Here is an 18,388-nt window from a genome sequence, read left to right on the forward strand (position 1 = left end):
ATCCAAGCTCCTCCCTGCAGTTAGGTTTTATTAGGAAACAAAGCTGTCTTTGAAATTTCCCAACGTGCTTGAACATAAAACACTGCTATCAATGCAGAGAGAGTACCACTTTCCATAAATGAAACTCATGCCAGAGGTTAGCGCGAACAGCAAGGACAGACCTCCGCAGAAGGGAGACCGCTGACGACTCACTGGGAAACTACACCCTGATTGGGACAAATTTGACGGCAATCCACGGGAGCGCCTCAGGGCAGAGCTGGGGGTCCCAGGGGCAGGCTGGAAGAACTTCAGAACTTCCAAATTTAAGCCCAGGGCTTCTGTCTTAGTACCAGCAGCTATGGAGCCATTATCAGAACCACTAAAACTACAGCTGGAAAACACACGTCCGGCAGTAATTCCCAGGTTGCCCTGCTCAGATCACGCCCCTCAGCCTGCAGTGTGTTGCTTCACCCTCACGAGGATGTCGGGCAACTGCCAAAACCCACCACCCTTACGAAAACACACTTAAAAATTGGCACATACAGTGGCCTCTTTAGAAAACGGAGTGAAAACATGCTTCTACGTGATAAAGCAGGGCCCTAAAGCAATACAATAACAAAGCGAGTTCCAAATATGCAAAAACAACTCCCATTCGAGAGCTGCACAGGTGAGAAACTAATATGAATTCACCTGGTTTAAAATAAAAACCTGCCTCCCCATCCCCAGGGTTGGAGAGAGAACTGGAAAGCAGCCTGGGGGGAGGAAGGTTAAGGATTCTCCTGGCCTGGGCAAACTCCCGGGTGAACTAGATTTCCTATGATCACACTCATTCAGCCTCAGTTCAAGAACTGGAGCGCTGAGCAAAAAACCAGCTAACATCCAGTCGAGGTAATAGCAATGGAGGAATATGATGCTGTAAAAAATAATCTGTAAGTAAGAATACGAAGAAGCCACACTTCCACTGTACAAATTTGGATTTATTTTTCTTCCTTTCGTCCATAATATGAAAAAGGTTGAAAACTGTTAGGAAATCAGCACCTCTGAAATTATGCTTTTATTTGAAAAACAACTTATAAAAAATAATAAACATTTAAAAATTCATGTCCTTTAAAGTAGTTTACACTTCCAAATGTTAAAATTCCTTAAGTTCCCTAAAATACAGTACAATTTTAAAAAAAACTCATTAAAGTGACACTGATTTGAATTCCACAGGATCCCGGACACTTAAAAATTCCCTAAAGGTGAATTTGTTCTCCACAGGAAAAATAATAGCTAAGTGTGTTTCTATGATTAATTCATTGAGATTTATTTTACTTTCCAGCTAATGTAGGCAGAAGACTAATGGTAATTTATAGCATTCTTCAAATAAGTACACAAAACATATCCAAAACGTTCATCACCACATTCATGATTCTAGAAGAGTGACAATATTTATACATTAAAAAAAAAAAATGACATTTCACCAATTATCAAGAGTCAGCATGACCCATTATTCCTTAGGGCACATCTTCTTCAAGAAGAGATGACCGTTTTCCGTTGGTCCTGCTAAGGTTATTTCTGAGTGGATTCCCACCCCACCCCCCTTGCCTTAAAGTAAATGATCCAGGGTGAAAGTCAAGAAATGCAGTAGTGTTTGGCCCAGTGACTTCGGAAGACTGATGAAAACCGCAGCAACTCTGACAGTCGATCTCACCCGAAGATGCCCAATAAGGTGAGGAGACCACCCCTGAAGGTGCGTCTCTATGCTGTGATGGGGAGAGGGCTGCCTGCCTTGTTAATCACTCTAGGACCAGGTAACATTGTCCATGTAGAGGTTTAACAGACCACTCGCCAGACAGGTTAATAATGAGATTGGAAATTATACCCACATAAAAGGATATATTGTACTCAGAGGCACGTGTGTGTGCCTGTCTATGTGGAAGCTGTCTGGCTGTGTGTAAAACAAGGGGAACCTCTCTTCATTATTAATGTCAATACAATGAAAGCTAAATTGGTACAAGTTCAAGTACACCATCATTTAATTGCTAAAAAGGTTTCAAACACTTAATATGAATTTCATAATCCAAAGACTCCAAAAAGAAAATGACCACATTTCTCACCTGCCTGAGCTGAGTCATTTCAAGCTAGCGTTGTAATTATACCTGTCTCGTGGGGGAGCAGGTGGGATGATGCGAGCAGGAGATGACAAAAAAGAAAAAAACAAATCTTGCTATTATAAAAGTGTTTTCTCTCAAGTTTCCCAAAAGTTTACATTCTCTTTGCCCCTAGATAGTGTGAGCTCTAGAGTGGCTGGCTGTTGAGGAGTTGCTTCCAGAGGCTGTGAAGTGCAAGGTCTCCTCAAGTGTATTCTCGATGACCAGCTGAAATGGTGTTTTGTAGATAAAAAGTTCCTGAGGCTTCCTTTTTTAGTTCATCGTCCAAATTTTATATTGCCTGTAAGAAACCTGACAAAACAGAGAATTAAACAAATTCAGGGATTCATTGTTGGGGGGAACAAGCTCTCAAATCAAATCACTCGTCTATAGAAAAAGGGAAGGAAGGAAGCTAACTCCTGGAAGTTGCTGATTTTGTCCTGCGCTTAAGAGAAGCCACTGCAATTTAAAGGCTATGGTTACAATATACTAACACATTCTGATAAAAATATAAAATTTGGCCAATTAACCAGGTGTTTTGGCTACAGGAGGGCATAAAATAATGGTAAATTGGGGGGGGGGGTTTGTTTTTAACTCACATAGGATTTTTCCCTACTTAATGAGACACTTGGACTAATAAGTTTTTATGATCCCTTTATTGCCAAAAAATGTCACAAACCCTTTTGCATTTCTAATGTACCAGCACGTCAGTGAGGCCAGGAGCAGATAAAAACAAACAAAAAGACACTGTGATATTTGGTTATCACAGCACAGTGCAGCCGCTGTCAATAGGCAGTAATGCCTATATGCAAATAAGCAGATTTCCACATGTGGGCCTCAGTGATTTACATAATTTCAACATATCCAAGCATAAGAATGAAAAATTTGATACTGAAACTAGCCATTCTCTTTGCTTGATGCTTCTGCATCCAAAGTCTACAGGGAAAGTTCAGAGCCCTTGCCCACCACCTCTGAAAGCAACCTGAGAGATCACCGAATGCTTTTACTTTTTTGTGAACTTCAGGGGCGTTTACATACTTTTATACCCTTTTTGGAATAAAGAGTTAAATAACATTCCAAATACAAAGCCCTCTCTGACGGTTCTGTGAAGTAGCACTTTTTTAACTATGGTAACAATATATAATAATCAAAGTTTTGAATTATCTTGACCTTGGATATAACGAAATCAAAACCACAAAAAAGAAGTGCTTAAAAACAAAGGAAGGAACCCTGTGGTTTTCGGGACTGAGACTAGAAACTCCCTTTAGCCTCTCCGCGCTGCTTTTTTCCCTTCCCCTCTTTGCCGCTTGAGGCTCACTGGTGCCACCCAGTGGACTCCCCGGACACTGCGGCAGCGCCAGGGAAGGCCCAGCAGGCTCAACGCTACCAGTTATGTCTCAAGTACCATAATGACATTCATATGTGCTCCTTACTGAGCCTTATTACCTGTCAGAAGCTTTACATGCGTTACTTCTTTTCATGCCCACAACACACCAAGACATAGAAGTTTTTGCATCCATCCGACAGGTGGGAACAGAGAAGCTTAAAGTTAGGTTAAGAATTTGCTTAGTCACAAAGCTAGCACTTGAGCTGGGATTTGAATAACTCTATGCACAAATCATCATTACTTAGATTACGGCAGCCTGCAAGCTCGCTGCTTCATTTGCATCATAATCTGAACCCAAGCTTCTAAATAAATAAGCAACACATTCTACAGTAGAAAGTTGCTATTTGCAAAAAGACACAGCTTGATTCCAAGTAAATGACATGAGATAATTTCCTGCTCACCTTCTAGCAATTCTTCGATTTCGGCTGAGGTGTCCTTCAAGCAGTTATATAAATTCTGGACCGTGGCATTGCTCTGCTCCTTTTCTTGCCACTTCTGCAGCATCATAAACGCACTAACTGTATCACTTTTTTCCTCCCCTCGGATAGTATCAATAACGCTGATATCCAAGTCCAGCTTCGCAATGCTAATTTTTATCCAGTCTTTACCCAACTTCTCAGCAACGATAATCAACTGGGTATCTGTTAAAGGGGTCCTTGCTCCACCTAAAAGCAGATGAGGAATTTGGTAGGTCCTAGCAACATGTCAATCATTTATAACTACTAACAATGAAAATGTATTCTCCTTTTATTAAAAAGGACACTATATTTGTAACTGCAACTGCTTTTAAGATACACTTAAATGCCAAAAAATATCCCTGATTTCTGAAATATATTAAGGACTAAAGGGAATTCTTCCATTAGTAACATTAAACTGAGGTACAATATTCATAATAATTACAAATGAGACTTTCACAAAGCAGCACAAATGAGGTTAGAATAAAAAACTTCAGGTACTAAAAATAATTTATGTAGCCCAAAAAGAAAAATACACAGCTTTGCCCTTGTCTACCTCTGCGTCTCTGTCTAAATAGTAGCAAGAGATCTGAATTGCAGTCTCCATTATACCACCTCCTGGCATTAGGAGAAAAGCACATTCCGCAGAGAAATCATGGGATGGGATTTGTGGTATCTGTTGACCTCCAAGAAACAGTGCGATAATCTTGGAAGGGTATATATTGGCCAATGCAAACCACCGACCCCATAAAAATATTAGCCCTATCATTAAACTAGATTTTTGACAATCTCTTTGTGCTATCATGCAGCCGAGCTCACGGGTTGTAGCATTTTGGGTAAGGGTCCTCAAGGCATTATAAATACTGCAAAGGATGTTAGAAGGGAGTGAGAGGAAAGAAGAATGCTTCCTGCCCCTCCTCCAGGACTGTGACACCTTGCTCTAAAGACAACAATTTATTAATGTGAATTCAACATTTGTACTTGGACCCTTTCCCACCTTAGTTTCCTCTTTAATTTCTTATACTGAAGAATGGGTTTTTCTTTTTCTTTTTCTTTTTTTTTAAGATTTTATTTATTTTTAGAAAGAGGGCAAGGGAAAGAGAAAGAGGGAAAGAAACGTCAATGTGTGGTTGCCTCTCATGTGCCCCTAAATAGGGACCTGGCCTGCAATCCAGGCATGTGCCCTGACTGGGAATCGAACCACTGACCCTTTCGTTCGCAGCCAGGCACGCAATCCACCAAGCCACAACCAAAGCTTAGGATAGGTTTCTTAAAGATGGTCTGCGCCCTCTAGTGGTTTCCTGACACAGGACCTATTGCTCCTGGCTCTCAAAACTTCAGTCAATGGCAATTCATGCACAGGAAACCTATTTAAAAGGAAATTCTCAGGACCGCCCCAGAACTCATTTTTATCAGGCTCTAAGCCTAAATTTTAACAAGATCTCAAAGTGATTCTGTTAAGGTTGAGTGCTGTCCATATTTTAAAAAGCAACACAGTGATACACAGAGTCTGAAACTATCAGGCTAGTGACTGGATATCTCAAAGAACGTTGCAGAAATACCTAAGCAGACAGACAAAAATCTTCTCAATTTGTTTAGTTAGTTTCTACATTGTCACCTCCAAAAAGGTTGGAAATTGTATATCTTTCTAGGTGCATTTGATCATTTTAATTCTATTTCTAGCTACTTGGTACAGGAGCTAATTTTAAATAGCCAAATAATTGCATGAAACAAGAAAACCTTGTCCTATAAATCAATTTAATACAAAACTATGTGCTACTCAGTTATAGTAGGAATAATTTCTGAGAATCTAACATACATATAGATTGGTGACTATATATAGTATAGATTGGTGACTATAAATGTATAGGCTGGTGACTATAGCTAATAATATTGTGTTGTATTTTATACTTAAAATTCGCTAAGAGAGTGAATCTTAAGTGTTTTTGCCACTAAAATAAAAAGTGAAGTCATGGGTGTTAATTAACTTGATTGCTAAATATTTAACAATGTATATGCACACCAAATCATCATGTTGTACACTTTAAGGGTATACAATTTTACCTGTCGACTTTATCTTGAGAACCAGAAAAAAACTGTATCTCAATTTAGTTAGGTTTTACAAGTAATTCCAGAGCCTCACTTATTTTGGTGTTTACTGTATAGTGATACACAGTAAATTCACACATATGCCATACTTATAGCCTCCTGCTCTACAAAGTGGAGAACACCTTGTTTTACTTCACAGAGCATTTGTCTGCTTTTAGAGATTCATCCCTTCTTACAATAAGAGTAAAAGAAATGGAATTTTGATGAAAATGTTAATTTGGAGAGTTGCATGAGGTCTCTCAGAGCTTGAGACCTTGTGCCATATAATTTGAGACTGGGTTTTTAAACTCAGTCTTGCTGGACTTGCATTTTCAGCTAAAAATTCCATCTTCTGGACCCTTAGAGTACTGTTAAATGTTTTCAGTCTCTATTATATTCTCACAACTATTGAGCCTTGGTCTCTTGCCATTTAACTGAAAGAAATTAAGTCGAGACCTGCCTCTAAAAATTGAGCTGAAGTTACCCGACCTGGAAGTAGCTGAGAACACTGAAGCCAATGAATGCACACATGAACATTCACAATTCCATTCCTTCAAGCAACACTCACCGTCTTCTACATCAAGGCTCCATGCTCAGTGCTATGGGAAATGTAAAGATGAACGGGCTATGATCCTACCCTTAAGGACCGTAAGGGATCCCATCTGCTCCGCAGTTCTGCTGAGTAGAGGGGAGGAGCGGGGAGCCAAGCTGGAAAAACAGACAGGCTGGGGCGGGCCAAGGGGCACCCTGATCCAGGCCTGAGGAGCTGGGACACAGGCCTCGTGCAGCTGGGATGTGGCTCTACTAAGACAGATCCAAGAGCGTGTGTGTTGGATGAACGTCGATAGAAGATACCAGGGAAATAATCTATAGCCACTGTGGACATTGTTACAAACCTGAAGTGTCAACCTGCTTCATCCTTTTCCCACGGGCCTCCTCTTCAGATGGGACACTATCCCTTTTACGTCGCTTGTTACCTTCAGGAAAAAAAAAAATCAACAAATTGGCTTTCCAGTATGTTTGTTATTTTTGACCCACCTTAAATCTGGATTTTTTAAAAATATCCTCACTCTGTTAGAAACCAATGAAAATGGATTCTAAAGTTGTTCAAAGGATGAAGAGGCACAGAGCACACAACAGATCCTTACTGTGACCGCCTGTGCGCAGCAAAGTAAGAGTCCTAGCGAATGGAAGCAACAGAAAAGCAGGTGAAACACATTTAATGCCTAGGTACCAGCACTTACCTTTTGTGCTGCTTTTTGAAATGTTCTGACTCTTGTCGTCTTGAACCCAGTCACCTGTTCAAGTATAGGAAACGTCACTTAGGAAAAGTGGTATGAAACTAGAATGAAAGAAATCAATTTGTGAAAGCGTGTGAAGCTCTAGGGTCTTGGCAATCTCTCTGAAGTTCACACATGGGTTTGGAATTTAACTTGGTATGTACACAAATGCACTGGGCTTGAAATGTTGAGATAAATAACGAGTATGCCTTCCGACAGCTCTTATGGAGCAAGTGTTTCCCAAACTCAAGTCATCTGCGTACCACTGTCATTATTTCTGCCATACCCATGCACCAAGTGAAATGCCATTTGCTGAGCATTTCTTTAGATCTATAATACTGTAAAGAGAACACTCGCAACCCTTGCCATATGGAAAAGGAAGCCATAAGAATATGTAGTTACAGGTACTCCACCAAAACAATCTCATATATCTTCATTCTGCACTTTGGAGAACGCTGCACTTGGAGCTCTTTCAGGACACTGCATGTGATTCACCACCACCTTCCTCGTGTGAAACTTAGGCCCTGCTCTGCAAGGTATCTACGTCTCACGCAGGCCTCCTGTGGGTCCCGTTAGTGAAGATGCCTTAACAGTGATAACCAAGTTCAATGAACCATTGGCATAAGCCAAAAAAGTAATAATAGAGACCAGACACATCTTACAATGCAGTAAGTATTATTAAGGAAGTTTTTAAAAACTCAAACGTAATGAGAGGTCTTACGAAGTGGTATTTAAAACCATTGTGAGACATATGGTTAGTCCAGAGGAACATGTTATTCAAGTCACTACAAGTTAAAGACCTCTATTACTACAGCATTTGTGGTGATTAAAAAGTAGTATCTTTCAGGTTCATTTATTAATATTTAAACCAAGAAAACCAATATAATCCCAACACAGAGTCCCATCTAGACTCTTTATAGGTAAGTAATTTTAACTTGGAGAAGAGGGCTAACTTATGGGGGATAGTGTTGAGAATAAAAATCAATCACACCTACTAGAAAAGGCTCCTGGAACTAGAGACCTCATGACCTCACTCCTAGTCCACTGCTCCTGCTCCTACCTTTTGGCTCCAGAATGTGATCACTACTCACATTATCTGTCGTTCTAAAAACTCCCTTCAGGTAGAATTGGAGGTCAAGCTCCCATCCGCCAAAGGAGGAGGCAGCGGACAGCTGTCTGGTGCCCCTGGAGAACCCCTCCTGGGGGGACCCCATGGGCTGCAGCCCTCCCCCACACCTCCTGAAGCAGGCGAGGATGTTAAAGAGGGGACTGTCCGCGGGCCTCTCAGCTCCAAAATATTAAACAGGGGGAATGCGGTCCCACAGACAAGCTACAGTCGCACAGAGCGGGGGCTATCATTTGAAGACCAAATGAGACGTAATCAGTCAAAATGCAGATCTACATCCAGGTCAAAGAAGACACTTTGTCATAATACCTCTGATCCACAGTAAATATCCGAGATCCAAACATCAGAGAGGTAAGAAAAAATAAACAACTCTACTGGCCAAGCCCACCCACTGTTTGAAGCTTCCACACACTCACTGAGCCATCCACTGACCTCCAGGGGCCTGGCTGGACGCGGGTGCCCGAGAGCCTGTACTTCTGTTCAGGAGCTTGGGCCTTTCTCTTCATCAGATTTTTAAATGTTAATGAAGATGGGTCAGACAATTACTCTATTTTCTTTCCCACTGCCACCACCCCATATACCAGTTTTCATTTAAGATACAAAACACTACAGCCCTGGCTGATGTGGCTCAGTTGGTTGGAGCATCAACCTGTAACCAAAGGGTTGCAGGTTCAATCCCCAGTCAGGGCACATACCTAGGTTGCGGGTTCGTTCCCCAGTCCGGGCTTGTACAATCCCCGGTCCAGGTGTGAACAGGAGGCAACCAATCGATGCTTCTCTCTCGCATCAATGTTTCATCTCTCTCCCTTCCTCTCTCTCTAAAAGCAATGAAAAAATGTCTTCAGGTGAGGATAAAAAAAATTTTTTTAAAAGATACAAAACACTTACATTCTCTCAGTTTTGCTTTCCATACGATCTCATTGGAATCCACTTCAAATAACAGTAATTTAAACTCCACTGGTTGCTCCAAATAAACTTCAATATAACTTTTCAGTTTTAAAAGTGAACCATCCATAAACTCAATTTCCTTTAAAAAAAAAAAAAAAGGTAATTTTTTAAATGGAAAAGTTGTGTTCATTAACTGACAACATAAAATGTCAAATAACAAATGATGATGACTCAATGGGTTAATGCTTGCTAGAATGCTCCCTGATACCTAGACCTTCTAAATCCCACTCCTGAATTTTACACCCTCATACTCTCTTGCTTTTAAGCCCCCCTTACACTGCCAACCACCTCTTCTGTTTTATTTTTCTAAAGCTTAACTCTTCAGCCCTTTCATGATTTCATGTTTCATGTTCCCAAACTAGAATGTGTGCTCGCCCATCAGCCACCCTTTTGTGAGTGCTTTTAAACTTCCCCACCATCTTTTACTTAGATCATTCTACAATCTGGGATAGATTCAACATTTACAGACTATGCTGAGTGTTTTAGCCACACTCACTCCCTCAGTGAACACCACTTTCCCCCACCAAGTCCTCTTTGTTGCTCTACTATGGATAAAGAATCTCAGAGAAACAAATTATCTCAGTAACGCGCCCAACTTCACACCTAGGAAGTGGTAGAACTTAATGTGAACCCCCACCTGCTAACTCCAAAGTGTGACCTCTTAACCACTACCTGGCCTGCTTCCTGCCTTCACCTCCGTTCCTTTCCAGACTGGAGGGAGAAATGCACTCTTTACTAAGTCCAGGTTTCATTGCACTTTGAAGATACTATGATCTGTACAAGTTGCAGGTTGTGGCAATGATCGGCACCATTCCTCCAACAGCATCTGTTCACTTCATGTCTCTGTGTCACATTTTGGAAATTCTCGTGGTATTTCAGACTCTTTCATTATCATTATATTTGGTATGGTGATCTGCAATCAGTGATCTCTGATGTTACTATTGTATTTGTTTTGAGGCGTCACAAACTTAACCGACAAATGTTGTGTGTTCTGACTGCTCCACCAACTAGCCGTTCTCCTGTATTTCTCCTCTCCTCGGGCATCCGTATTCTCTGAGACACAACCATGCTAAAAACAGACCAATTAAAAACCTGACAGCGATGCTGTCTGGTGTGGCTCACTGGATTGAGCACTGGCCTGCAAACTGAAAGACTGCCAGTTCAATTCCTGATCAGAGCATATGCCTGGGTTGCAGGCCAGGTCCCCATTTGGAAGCGTGTGAGAGGCAAGCAATTGATGTTTCTCTCCTTCTCTTTTTCCTTCCCTTCCCCTCTCTCTAAAAATAAATGAATAAAATCTTTTTAAAAACGGAAAAAAAATCAAAACCTGACAATGGCCACTTAAAGTGTTCAAGGAAGGGTCACACACCTCTTACTTTAAATCAAAAGCTGAAAACATTAGTCAGAAAGTCATGTCAAAAGCTGAGACGGGCTGAAAACTAGGCTTCTTGTGCCAGTTAGCCAAGTTGTGAATGCACAAGAAAAGTTCCTGATGGAAATTAAAAATGCTACTCCAGTGAACACACAAATGATAAGCGTGAAACAGCCTTGTTGCTGATATGGAGAAAGTTTGAGTAATCTGGATAGAAGATCAAAAACCAGCCACAACATTTCCTTAAGCCAAAGCTTAATCCAGGGCAAGGCCTTGACTCTCTTCTACACTATGAGGCTGAGAGAGAGGGGAGGAAGGTGCAGAAGAAAAGTCTGAAGCTGGCAGAGGTTAGTTCATGAGATTTAAGGAAAGAGGCCATCTCCATAACATAAAAATTCACGGTGAAACAGCAAGCACTGATGCAGAAGCTGCAGCAAGTTATCCAGAAGGCCTAGCTGAGATAATTAACGAAGGTGGCTACACGAAACAATGGGTTTTCAACGTAGACAAAACAGCCTTATGTTGATGCCATCTAGGCAACCTAGAAGATGCCATCTAGGACTTTCCTGGCTAGAGAAGAGAAGTCAATGTCTGGCTTCAAAGCTTCAAAGCAGCTTCAAAGCTTCAAAGCCTCTCTTGGTAGGGACTAATGCAGCTAGTGAGTTTAAACTGAAATCAATGCTCATTTACCATTCCAAAAACCCTACAGACCTTAAGAATTACACTAAATCTACTTTGCTCTAGAAATGGAACAAGGCCTAGATGACAGAATATCTGTTTATGACATGGTTTACTGAATATTTTAAGCCCACTGTTGAGGCCTACTGTTCGGGGGGAAGGAAAAAAAAGAGATTCCCTTAAAGATATTACTCACTCGCTGACAATGTACATGGTCACTCGAGAGCTTGGATGGAGATGCACAAAGAGGTAAGTGTTGCTTCCGTGCCTGCTAACATAACATCCATTCTGCAGCCCATGGATCAAGGAGTAATTCTGACTTTCAAGTCTTATTATTTAAGAAATACATTTCATAAGGTCATAGCTGTCATAGATAGTGATTCCTCTGATGGATATGGGCAACGTAAATCGAAAACCCTCTGGAAAGAATTCACCATTCTAGATGCCATTAAGAGCATTCATGATCACGGGGGGAGTCAAAACAGCAAGATTAGCAGGAGTTTTAAAGAAGTTGATTCCAACCCTCCCTGATGACTATGAGGAGTTCAAGACTTCAGTGGTGGAAGTAAATGAAGCTATGGTAGAAAGAGCAAGAGAACTAGAATTAGAAGTGGAAGCTAAAGATATGACTGAATGGCTGCAATCTCATGGTAAAACTTTAACAAACGAGGAGTTGGATGAGCAAAGAAAGTACTTTCTTGAGATGGAATCTATTCCCGGTAAAGACGCTGTGAAGATAGATGGTTGAAACAACAACAAAGGATTTAGAATTGTTACATAAACTTAGTTGATAGAGCAGCAGTAAGGTTTGAGAGGACTGACTTCAATTTTGAAAATAAGTTCTGTGGGCAAAATGCTATCAAACAGCGTTGCACGCTACAGAGAAATCTTTCATGAAAGAAAGAATCAATCTATTTGGCCAACTTCCCTGCTGTTTTGTTTTAAATCCTGCCACAGGCACCCTCACCTTTGGCGACCACCACCCTGATCGGCCAGCAGCCGTCAACACCGAGGCAATACCTGCCACCAGCAAAAACATTTTGACTTGTTGACGGTTAACATTTTTTAGCAAGAAACTATTTTTTAATCAAGTATGCATATTGTTTTTTTAGACATAATGCGATCCCACACTTAATATTGACTACAGTATAATATAAACATAACTTTTATATGCACTAGCAAACCAAAAAACTTGTGGCTCACTTTATTGCAATATTCACTTCATGGCGGTGGTCTGTAGCTCGGCCCACAACATCTCCGCGGTCTGCCTGCGTATCCCTAAACTTCCCCGGGCACTGCTACCGTACACCCATGGCCTTAACCGGTCCCTTTCCCCTTCCGTGCCAAATCACGAACATTACCCTCCCAAGTTTCACAGGGTCACCAGGGCCTAGAAAGCCAAGGGAACGCCCTCCCTTGGCCCCACTCTTCCCTGGGCCCTCTGTGTGCCCAGTTCCCTGGGCTATCCCAGTGCCTCGAGCCCGGCTGCACTTGCCTGTCACTTCCTTTGGCACTGCCGTTCCCTCTTCCAGTGATTCCCTCCCCCTTCAAACCCAGAACGAACATCACCACGGGGGGAACCTTCCTGAAAACCCACTGCACTTTGTACCCATCTCGGTAGTAACACCACATTACGGGAAAATTATTTTACAGGAATGCAGTATTTCTCCCTCTACGCTGGCATCTTTGGAGGAAAAAGCTCATGACTTATTGTTTTTTTACATTCTTAGTTTTTATCTCAGGTCCAATGATTCAAAGGCACTTCTGATACATGTCAAACAAATCATTAATGGTATAAAACTAACAAGAACACCTTAGATTTACACAGAATTTTACAAACTTCAGAGTGCCCCAAAACCATTTACATGAGCCTCTGAGCAATGCTGGGAGATTATCCCCTTTAAAATGCCCGAAATTTGGTTAAGAGAGTACACACAATGTGTGACAGAACTAAACTATTTAAAGTCCCCCGGCCACCACCATCTTTTTAAGAAAAAACCTGGGACCATCTGGGACCATCTCGGTCTCCTTCTGGGCAGACTCACATATTCACTATGTATTACTTGCTTTCTTTGTGTTTCTTAACCTTGGCACATGTTCAAGTCACCTTGCAAGCTTCAACAAGCCCTGGCTGTTCCCAGAGCAATTAAGTCAGTGTCTCTGGAGGTGAGACCCAGGCTGCAGACTCCTTTAAAGCCCCTCAGGGAGTTCCATTATGCAGCAAAGGCCAAGAGTCACTATCCTAAGCAAACCCTTCAAATTGAATTCCACCTCCTCTACAAGGCTGCAGTTTGCTTCTTGTGATTATCGTTGATGTACCACCTGCTAGGGCTTTATGAGCCTGGAAGGGCTGAGAATCAACCTCTCAGAATCAGTGATAAGACCGTGGCATTAGGAACCAAGGGGCTCCAGGCCAGGCTCTTCTGCTGTCCAGGTGTGTGACTTGATCACCTGCCTGCTTTGCACATTAGTTGCCACAGCTGCACTGTTGTAAGGCTCAAATGACACTGGGTGCAAAGAGGCCTTTTGAAGCAAAACAAAACAGTCTGCATTCAAAGGTATGAAAGACTGATCAACCTGATTGTTTCAAAGGGCGCTGGGCCCTTGGTAATACAATAAAATAATGCAACACAGACCGTTACAATTAGCCCTCTCTTGCTTCATATTTCAACATAACAGAATCAAAACATGTTTTCAACATTTCATATACTATAAAAGAAACAGAAAGAGGTGTACAAGAGGAATTTCCACACAGATGTCTAGGTTAGTTAAGCTATGGTACATATTCAGAGCGCATAATGAAAACAAGTTTTAAAACTTAGTCATTTATGAGAAACTGAAATCACTTAAAAATGCCAAGGTGTATACAGTGAAGTTTAAATCTAAATGGCAGTATGTTTCCCATAACTATTTTCCAAATGCCTTCCAGTATGAAAAGCCCTAAATCCCTTGATAGCAATTCTTGTCCATTAACCTTTAATGCTCTGCACCTTAAAATTAAACTTGAGGTTTTTTTATTCCTTTGATGCTAACACTGTTTGAAGGATTTAATAAAACATTCAAGAAAATATAAAACCTTTTAAAAGGGAAAGTGATTGGCAAGTCTATCTTTGCCATGGTTGCAAACCAATCCTTAAATTCAACAGCATCTTTGGAATAAGCTACAAGATTAGCAAAATGACTGTTTTTGTATGAATAAGAAATAAAAAATGAGAACAAAATGGATTTTTTTTGAAACCTTAAAAATACCATAGCTAAGAAATATACATCCCTGCCACTACTCCAAGTTAGTGTTTTAAAGTATACACCTCCGGGGTGATGTCGGCTTCAGGTTCACTCATCAGCCTGTACTTCTTCCCGCTCTGCAATGGCTTCTGGCAAACAGGAGGCTTGTCGATTTTCATGAATTTCTTAGGGGCCTTCTTTACAGATGTGACAATATCCTAGAGATGGAAATAGATTTTAGTTTTGAGGTGCATCAGAAGCAACTATAAGAGACAGAGACAGAGACCAAGCTACCGGGCCAGGCTGCACGATCCTCGTTTCCCCCTACAACGCGGGGACAGGCTATCTCCCTCCGTCCGTGCTCTCAAAAGGAATGCCAGAGGCTGAGGTGCCTTGATCTGCACTGCCGCCTCCCAGGTCTCCAAACATCTTTCTGCAAAAGCTCTACAGCCAAAAGCAACACAAACAGCCTGCAGGGCATCAACAATTGGCTTCCGAAGGCCTTGAGAAAACCAGGCTAGCACTAGCCTTATACACTTATGCTAATTGCATGTCCACTGTGGGAATAGAAAGCAACTATTTTACTGGACTCAGTTCCAGTTTACTCAGTTTGTTTTCTACCCAGCACTTTGTTTCCAACCTTATTTTCACAACTATCCCTCTGATGCCTGGGGGGGGGACACTGATTTTTGTATGTATTGTTCAAATGGCCCAAAGAGGTTAAAGTAACCTTTGGCCCAGTTCTCTTAGTAAAGCAGCTGTACAGCTGACACGAAATGTACATTTCCTGAAGGCGAAGTTCAAGAAAATCTTTTCCTACATAGGGGGGAAAAAAAATCATCCCAAGAAGAAGAGTGTAAGCATAAAAGGCCCGCCCGGAGGGACATCCTCCTTAACTGGGCCGCGCTCCCTCTCTCATCCAGGTAGTATCCTCACCTACGTTTACTGACACAAAGCTCCTCACCCAGCTTTCCGCAGGCAGGGATAATGCCCTTTCAATGAACTAACTGCACTTACTTTAAAAAATATAGTTATTAAATAATAGCACTTATTCCAAAGCTATGTTAATTACACTGTAGACGGAATTGTTTTTATACCATTTTGAAGACTAGCTTCCCAACTGAACATGTTATCTTCAATGAGATTATAGGAAACAGATTTTACCTTCTTAGGATGAAACTAAAAGCCTATTACTTACTAAAGTGTTTAAACTTTCATGTATATTGACAATGATAATCAGGATGACTTATTTTTAAAGATGAGGAAAACATTACAGTCTAAAACATTAAAAGGAGACAGTTTGACGTAAATTCTCTAACTCAAACAAGAACCCATCACTTCACACATTTTAGTATAAATCTAATGCTTATTTTCTGGTTTTTGTATTTTTAATGCTTCTATTTTTAACTTACGCCAAACCCTGATCTAAAATCTGAAAGTATAATTTTGAGTGACTGTTTTATCCTTCCACTTTATTTGTTCTCCACCTACCTCTATGCTATTACAAGTGAACTGACAATGGCTAAAAGTATGAAAGGAGATTCAATTACCACTATTCTAATCTATATAGGAATTCATAAAATAGGCTAAATATCACAGCCTTATTCTACATTCTGGAAAACTGAGCCATTATGAATATCCGAACCCCCTCCTCTTCCCTCAGGCTCAATAGGTGGTTCATGGATCTTTGCTGCTATAAAACCCAGAACGTTGAACCCATGAACCATAGGTCAATTTTTGTCCAAAACATTGCTCTGAATGGAATCAGTTTACCTAGGATGCCCATCTTGTGTGGGGACCTTCGGGCCAAGGAAAAATCTCAAGTCTCCCTATACTTGACCCAAAGATCTCACACATCTCCCCAGTATATTCTGGAACAGGTGCTTCTCACACTCTAAAGTATGCACAAATCCCCTGGGAATCCCACCAAATGCAGACTCTGGTTCTATAGGTCTGGGGAGGGGCTGAGAGTGTGCCAAAATTTTAACAAGCTCCCCGCAGACGCTGAAGGCCCTGGGCCCCCGTTCCCAGACCACACTTTGAGCGGCAATGCTACAGAAAACAGCTGGCCTTGGCCATCCACTAGGCAGCCCTCTCCAAGGCCAGGCCTGCTCGCCTGGGCCAGCCCACCTCTGGAGAGCTACTTCCCCATCTGTGGTCTTCCTGATGCTCTTTGCATGTACAGACAACCATACTCCATTGATATGAGGACTCAGAGCACACCTAGCACTTACCCCTCGAGGTAAGTGCCAAATTAGACCTGAGGTGGGGGGTACTTAACAGAGACAGGACCTACACCAAAACATGGTGTAATGTTGGAACACAAAGTAATCAAAATTTATTATTCATTTTTATTGCCTTTACCTGGACGAAGGAGTTGTTATTGGTTACTACGTATACACGAAAAGACAGGGATGGATTATGGTCAATGACTTTGTACAGAAGCACAGCCCCGTGGTGGTATAATGTTCCTTCACTCTGAATAACAGGTCCCACGGGAGACAGAGAGCTCACGTGCCATTTGACATGGCTTGCAGAATGATCCACGGTACATTCTAACGAGGCCCCAGAACTCTGAACATGTAAGACTTTGAATGTCATATTGGCATCATGGTCTGTTAAAATACGAAGGCAAATTAGTGTCCCAGGTGTCACAGGGGTTGCACACATACATACATGCACACAATCATTAAAATTGTAGCAAACAAGTACTTACGACCCAAGCAGAGGAAATGTGGAAACTCAATGGAGGTAAGAGAGGTTGGGTCACATTTAACATCAAACAAGGGTCCCCCAACAACCCAAGGCTTAACAACCAGGTCTGCATATTTGCTCCAGGACAAAAGGCAATACTTGATGTCAACTTTTCTGTTAACCTCGAATATCAGACCAGTTTCCGTGCACTCATAAGTTCCCTCTGAGTCCAGCTTCAGTCTGCATTGGACAGATAAGAATACCTGTTTAGTCCTAACGTTCGGTTAGGAGAGGGCTTCTTAAAACCATTTATGTTTCTAATTTCATTCAAAAGCATTCAGGAAGTTCTATGGCATGAAGAAGCGTCATTATCAAAAAAAACAATCCAAGGGACTATATAAAATGTGTGAAATTAGTTATGCTGTTTTGTTGTTTCTCCTAATTAGGGTTATATGTATACGGAAAATTAAATTACTGGTGACACTAAGCCTATTGTAGTCACAATTACTTACAAAAACTGTCCAGAGGAAAGAAGTCTGGGGGTCACTTGTTCATTGTGTTTCTGGAGAAAAAGTACATATATAAGTAATATATAAATTAATGTTTTCTTAAATATAGCAAGTTAGAGGATAGTTTATAATTAAAAGGTACTTACATTTTCAGCATTACAGTGTTCACAGTGAGGCTCAATTTTAATAAATTCTAAATAACAGAGAAAAGTTTTACTTATATCAATGTGATTGGCATTTTCAAATAAAATTTTTTAAATAAATACATATGATATACCGAGATTATAAAATCCAAAGGCATATGCCCTTCAGCAATAACGATATTTAAAAGAATGTTTTGGAAAACCTAAGCGCATACCTGGATGTAAATGACATGCGGGCAATCCTTTCTCCTCCCACTCTTTAGCTGTAAAGATACCATTGCACATGTATTGGCACAAGTCAATCACAGGGTAAGTCACCTACTACTTAAACACACACCTTCAGCTTCACTACCAATAGGAACTTTACACTTA

At 41.1% G+C, this 18,388-nt stretch overlaps 1 protein-coding gene across 1 annotated transcript; it reads right to left on the reverse strand.

Annotated features, from left to right (window-relative positions):
• Positions 1-1,381: 1,381 nt before the first annotated feature.
• On the reverse strand, positions 1,382-18,268 carry LOC129073138 (uncharacterized). Its single transcript, XM_054576821.1, has 11 exons — positions 18,232-18,268; positions 18,020-18,066; positions 17,877-17,926; positions 17,387-17,604; positions 17,035-17,285; positions 14,754-14,888; positions 9,336-9,474; positions 7,286-7,339; positions 6,938-7,018; positions 3,900-4,163; positions 1,382-2,423 (listed from the first exon to the last, which is right to left on the reverse strand). The coding sequence occupies exons 5-11, from the start codon at positions 17,269-17,271 to the stop codon at positions 2,404-2,406; spliced, it is 930 nt and encodes a 309-aa protein (XP_054432796.1). The 5' UTR covers positions 17,272-17,285; positions 17,387-17,604; positions 17,877-17,926; positions 18,020-18,066; positions 18,232-18,268; the 3' UTR covers positions 1,382-2,403.
• Between the last annotated feature and the right edge of the window lie 120 nt (positions 18,269-18,388).

This window comes from Pteronotus mesoamericanus, unplaced genomic scaffold (assembly GCF_021234165.1).
Source record: "Pteronotus mesoamericanus isolate MK-2021 breed Mesoamerican mustached bat unplaced genomic scaffold, CSHL_Meso_final contig_116, whole genome shotgun sequence".
Lineage (NCBI taxonomy): Eukaryota > Metazoa > Chordata > Mammalia > Chiroptera > Mormoopidae > Pteronotus > Pteronotus mesoamericanus.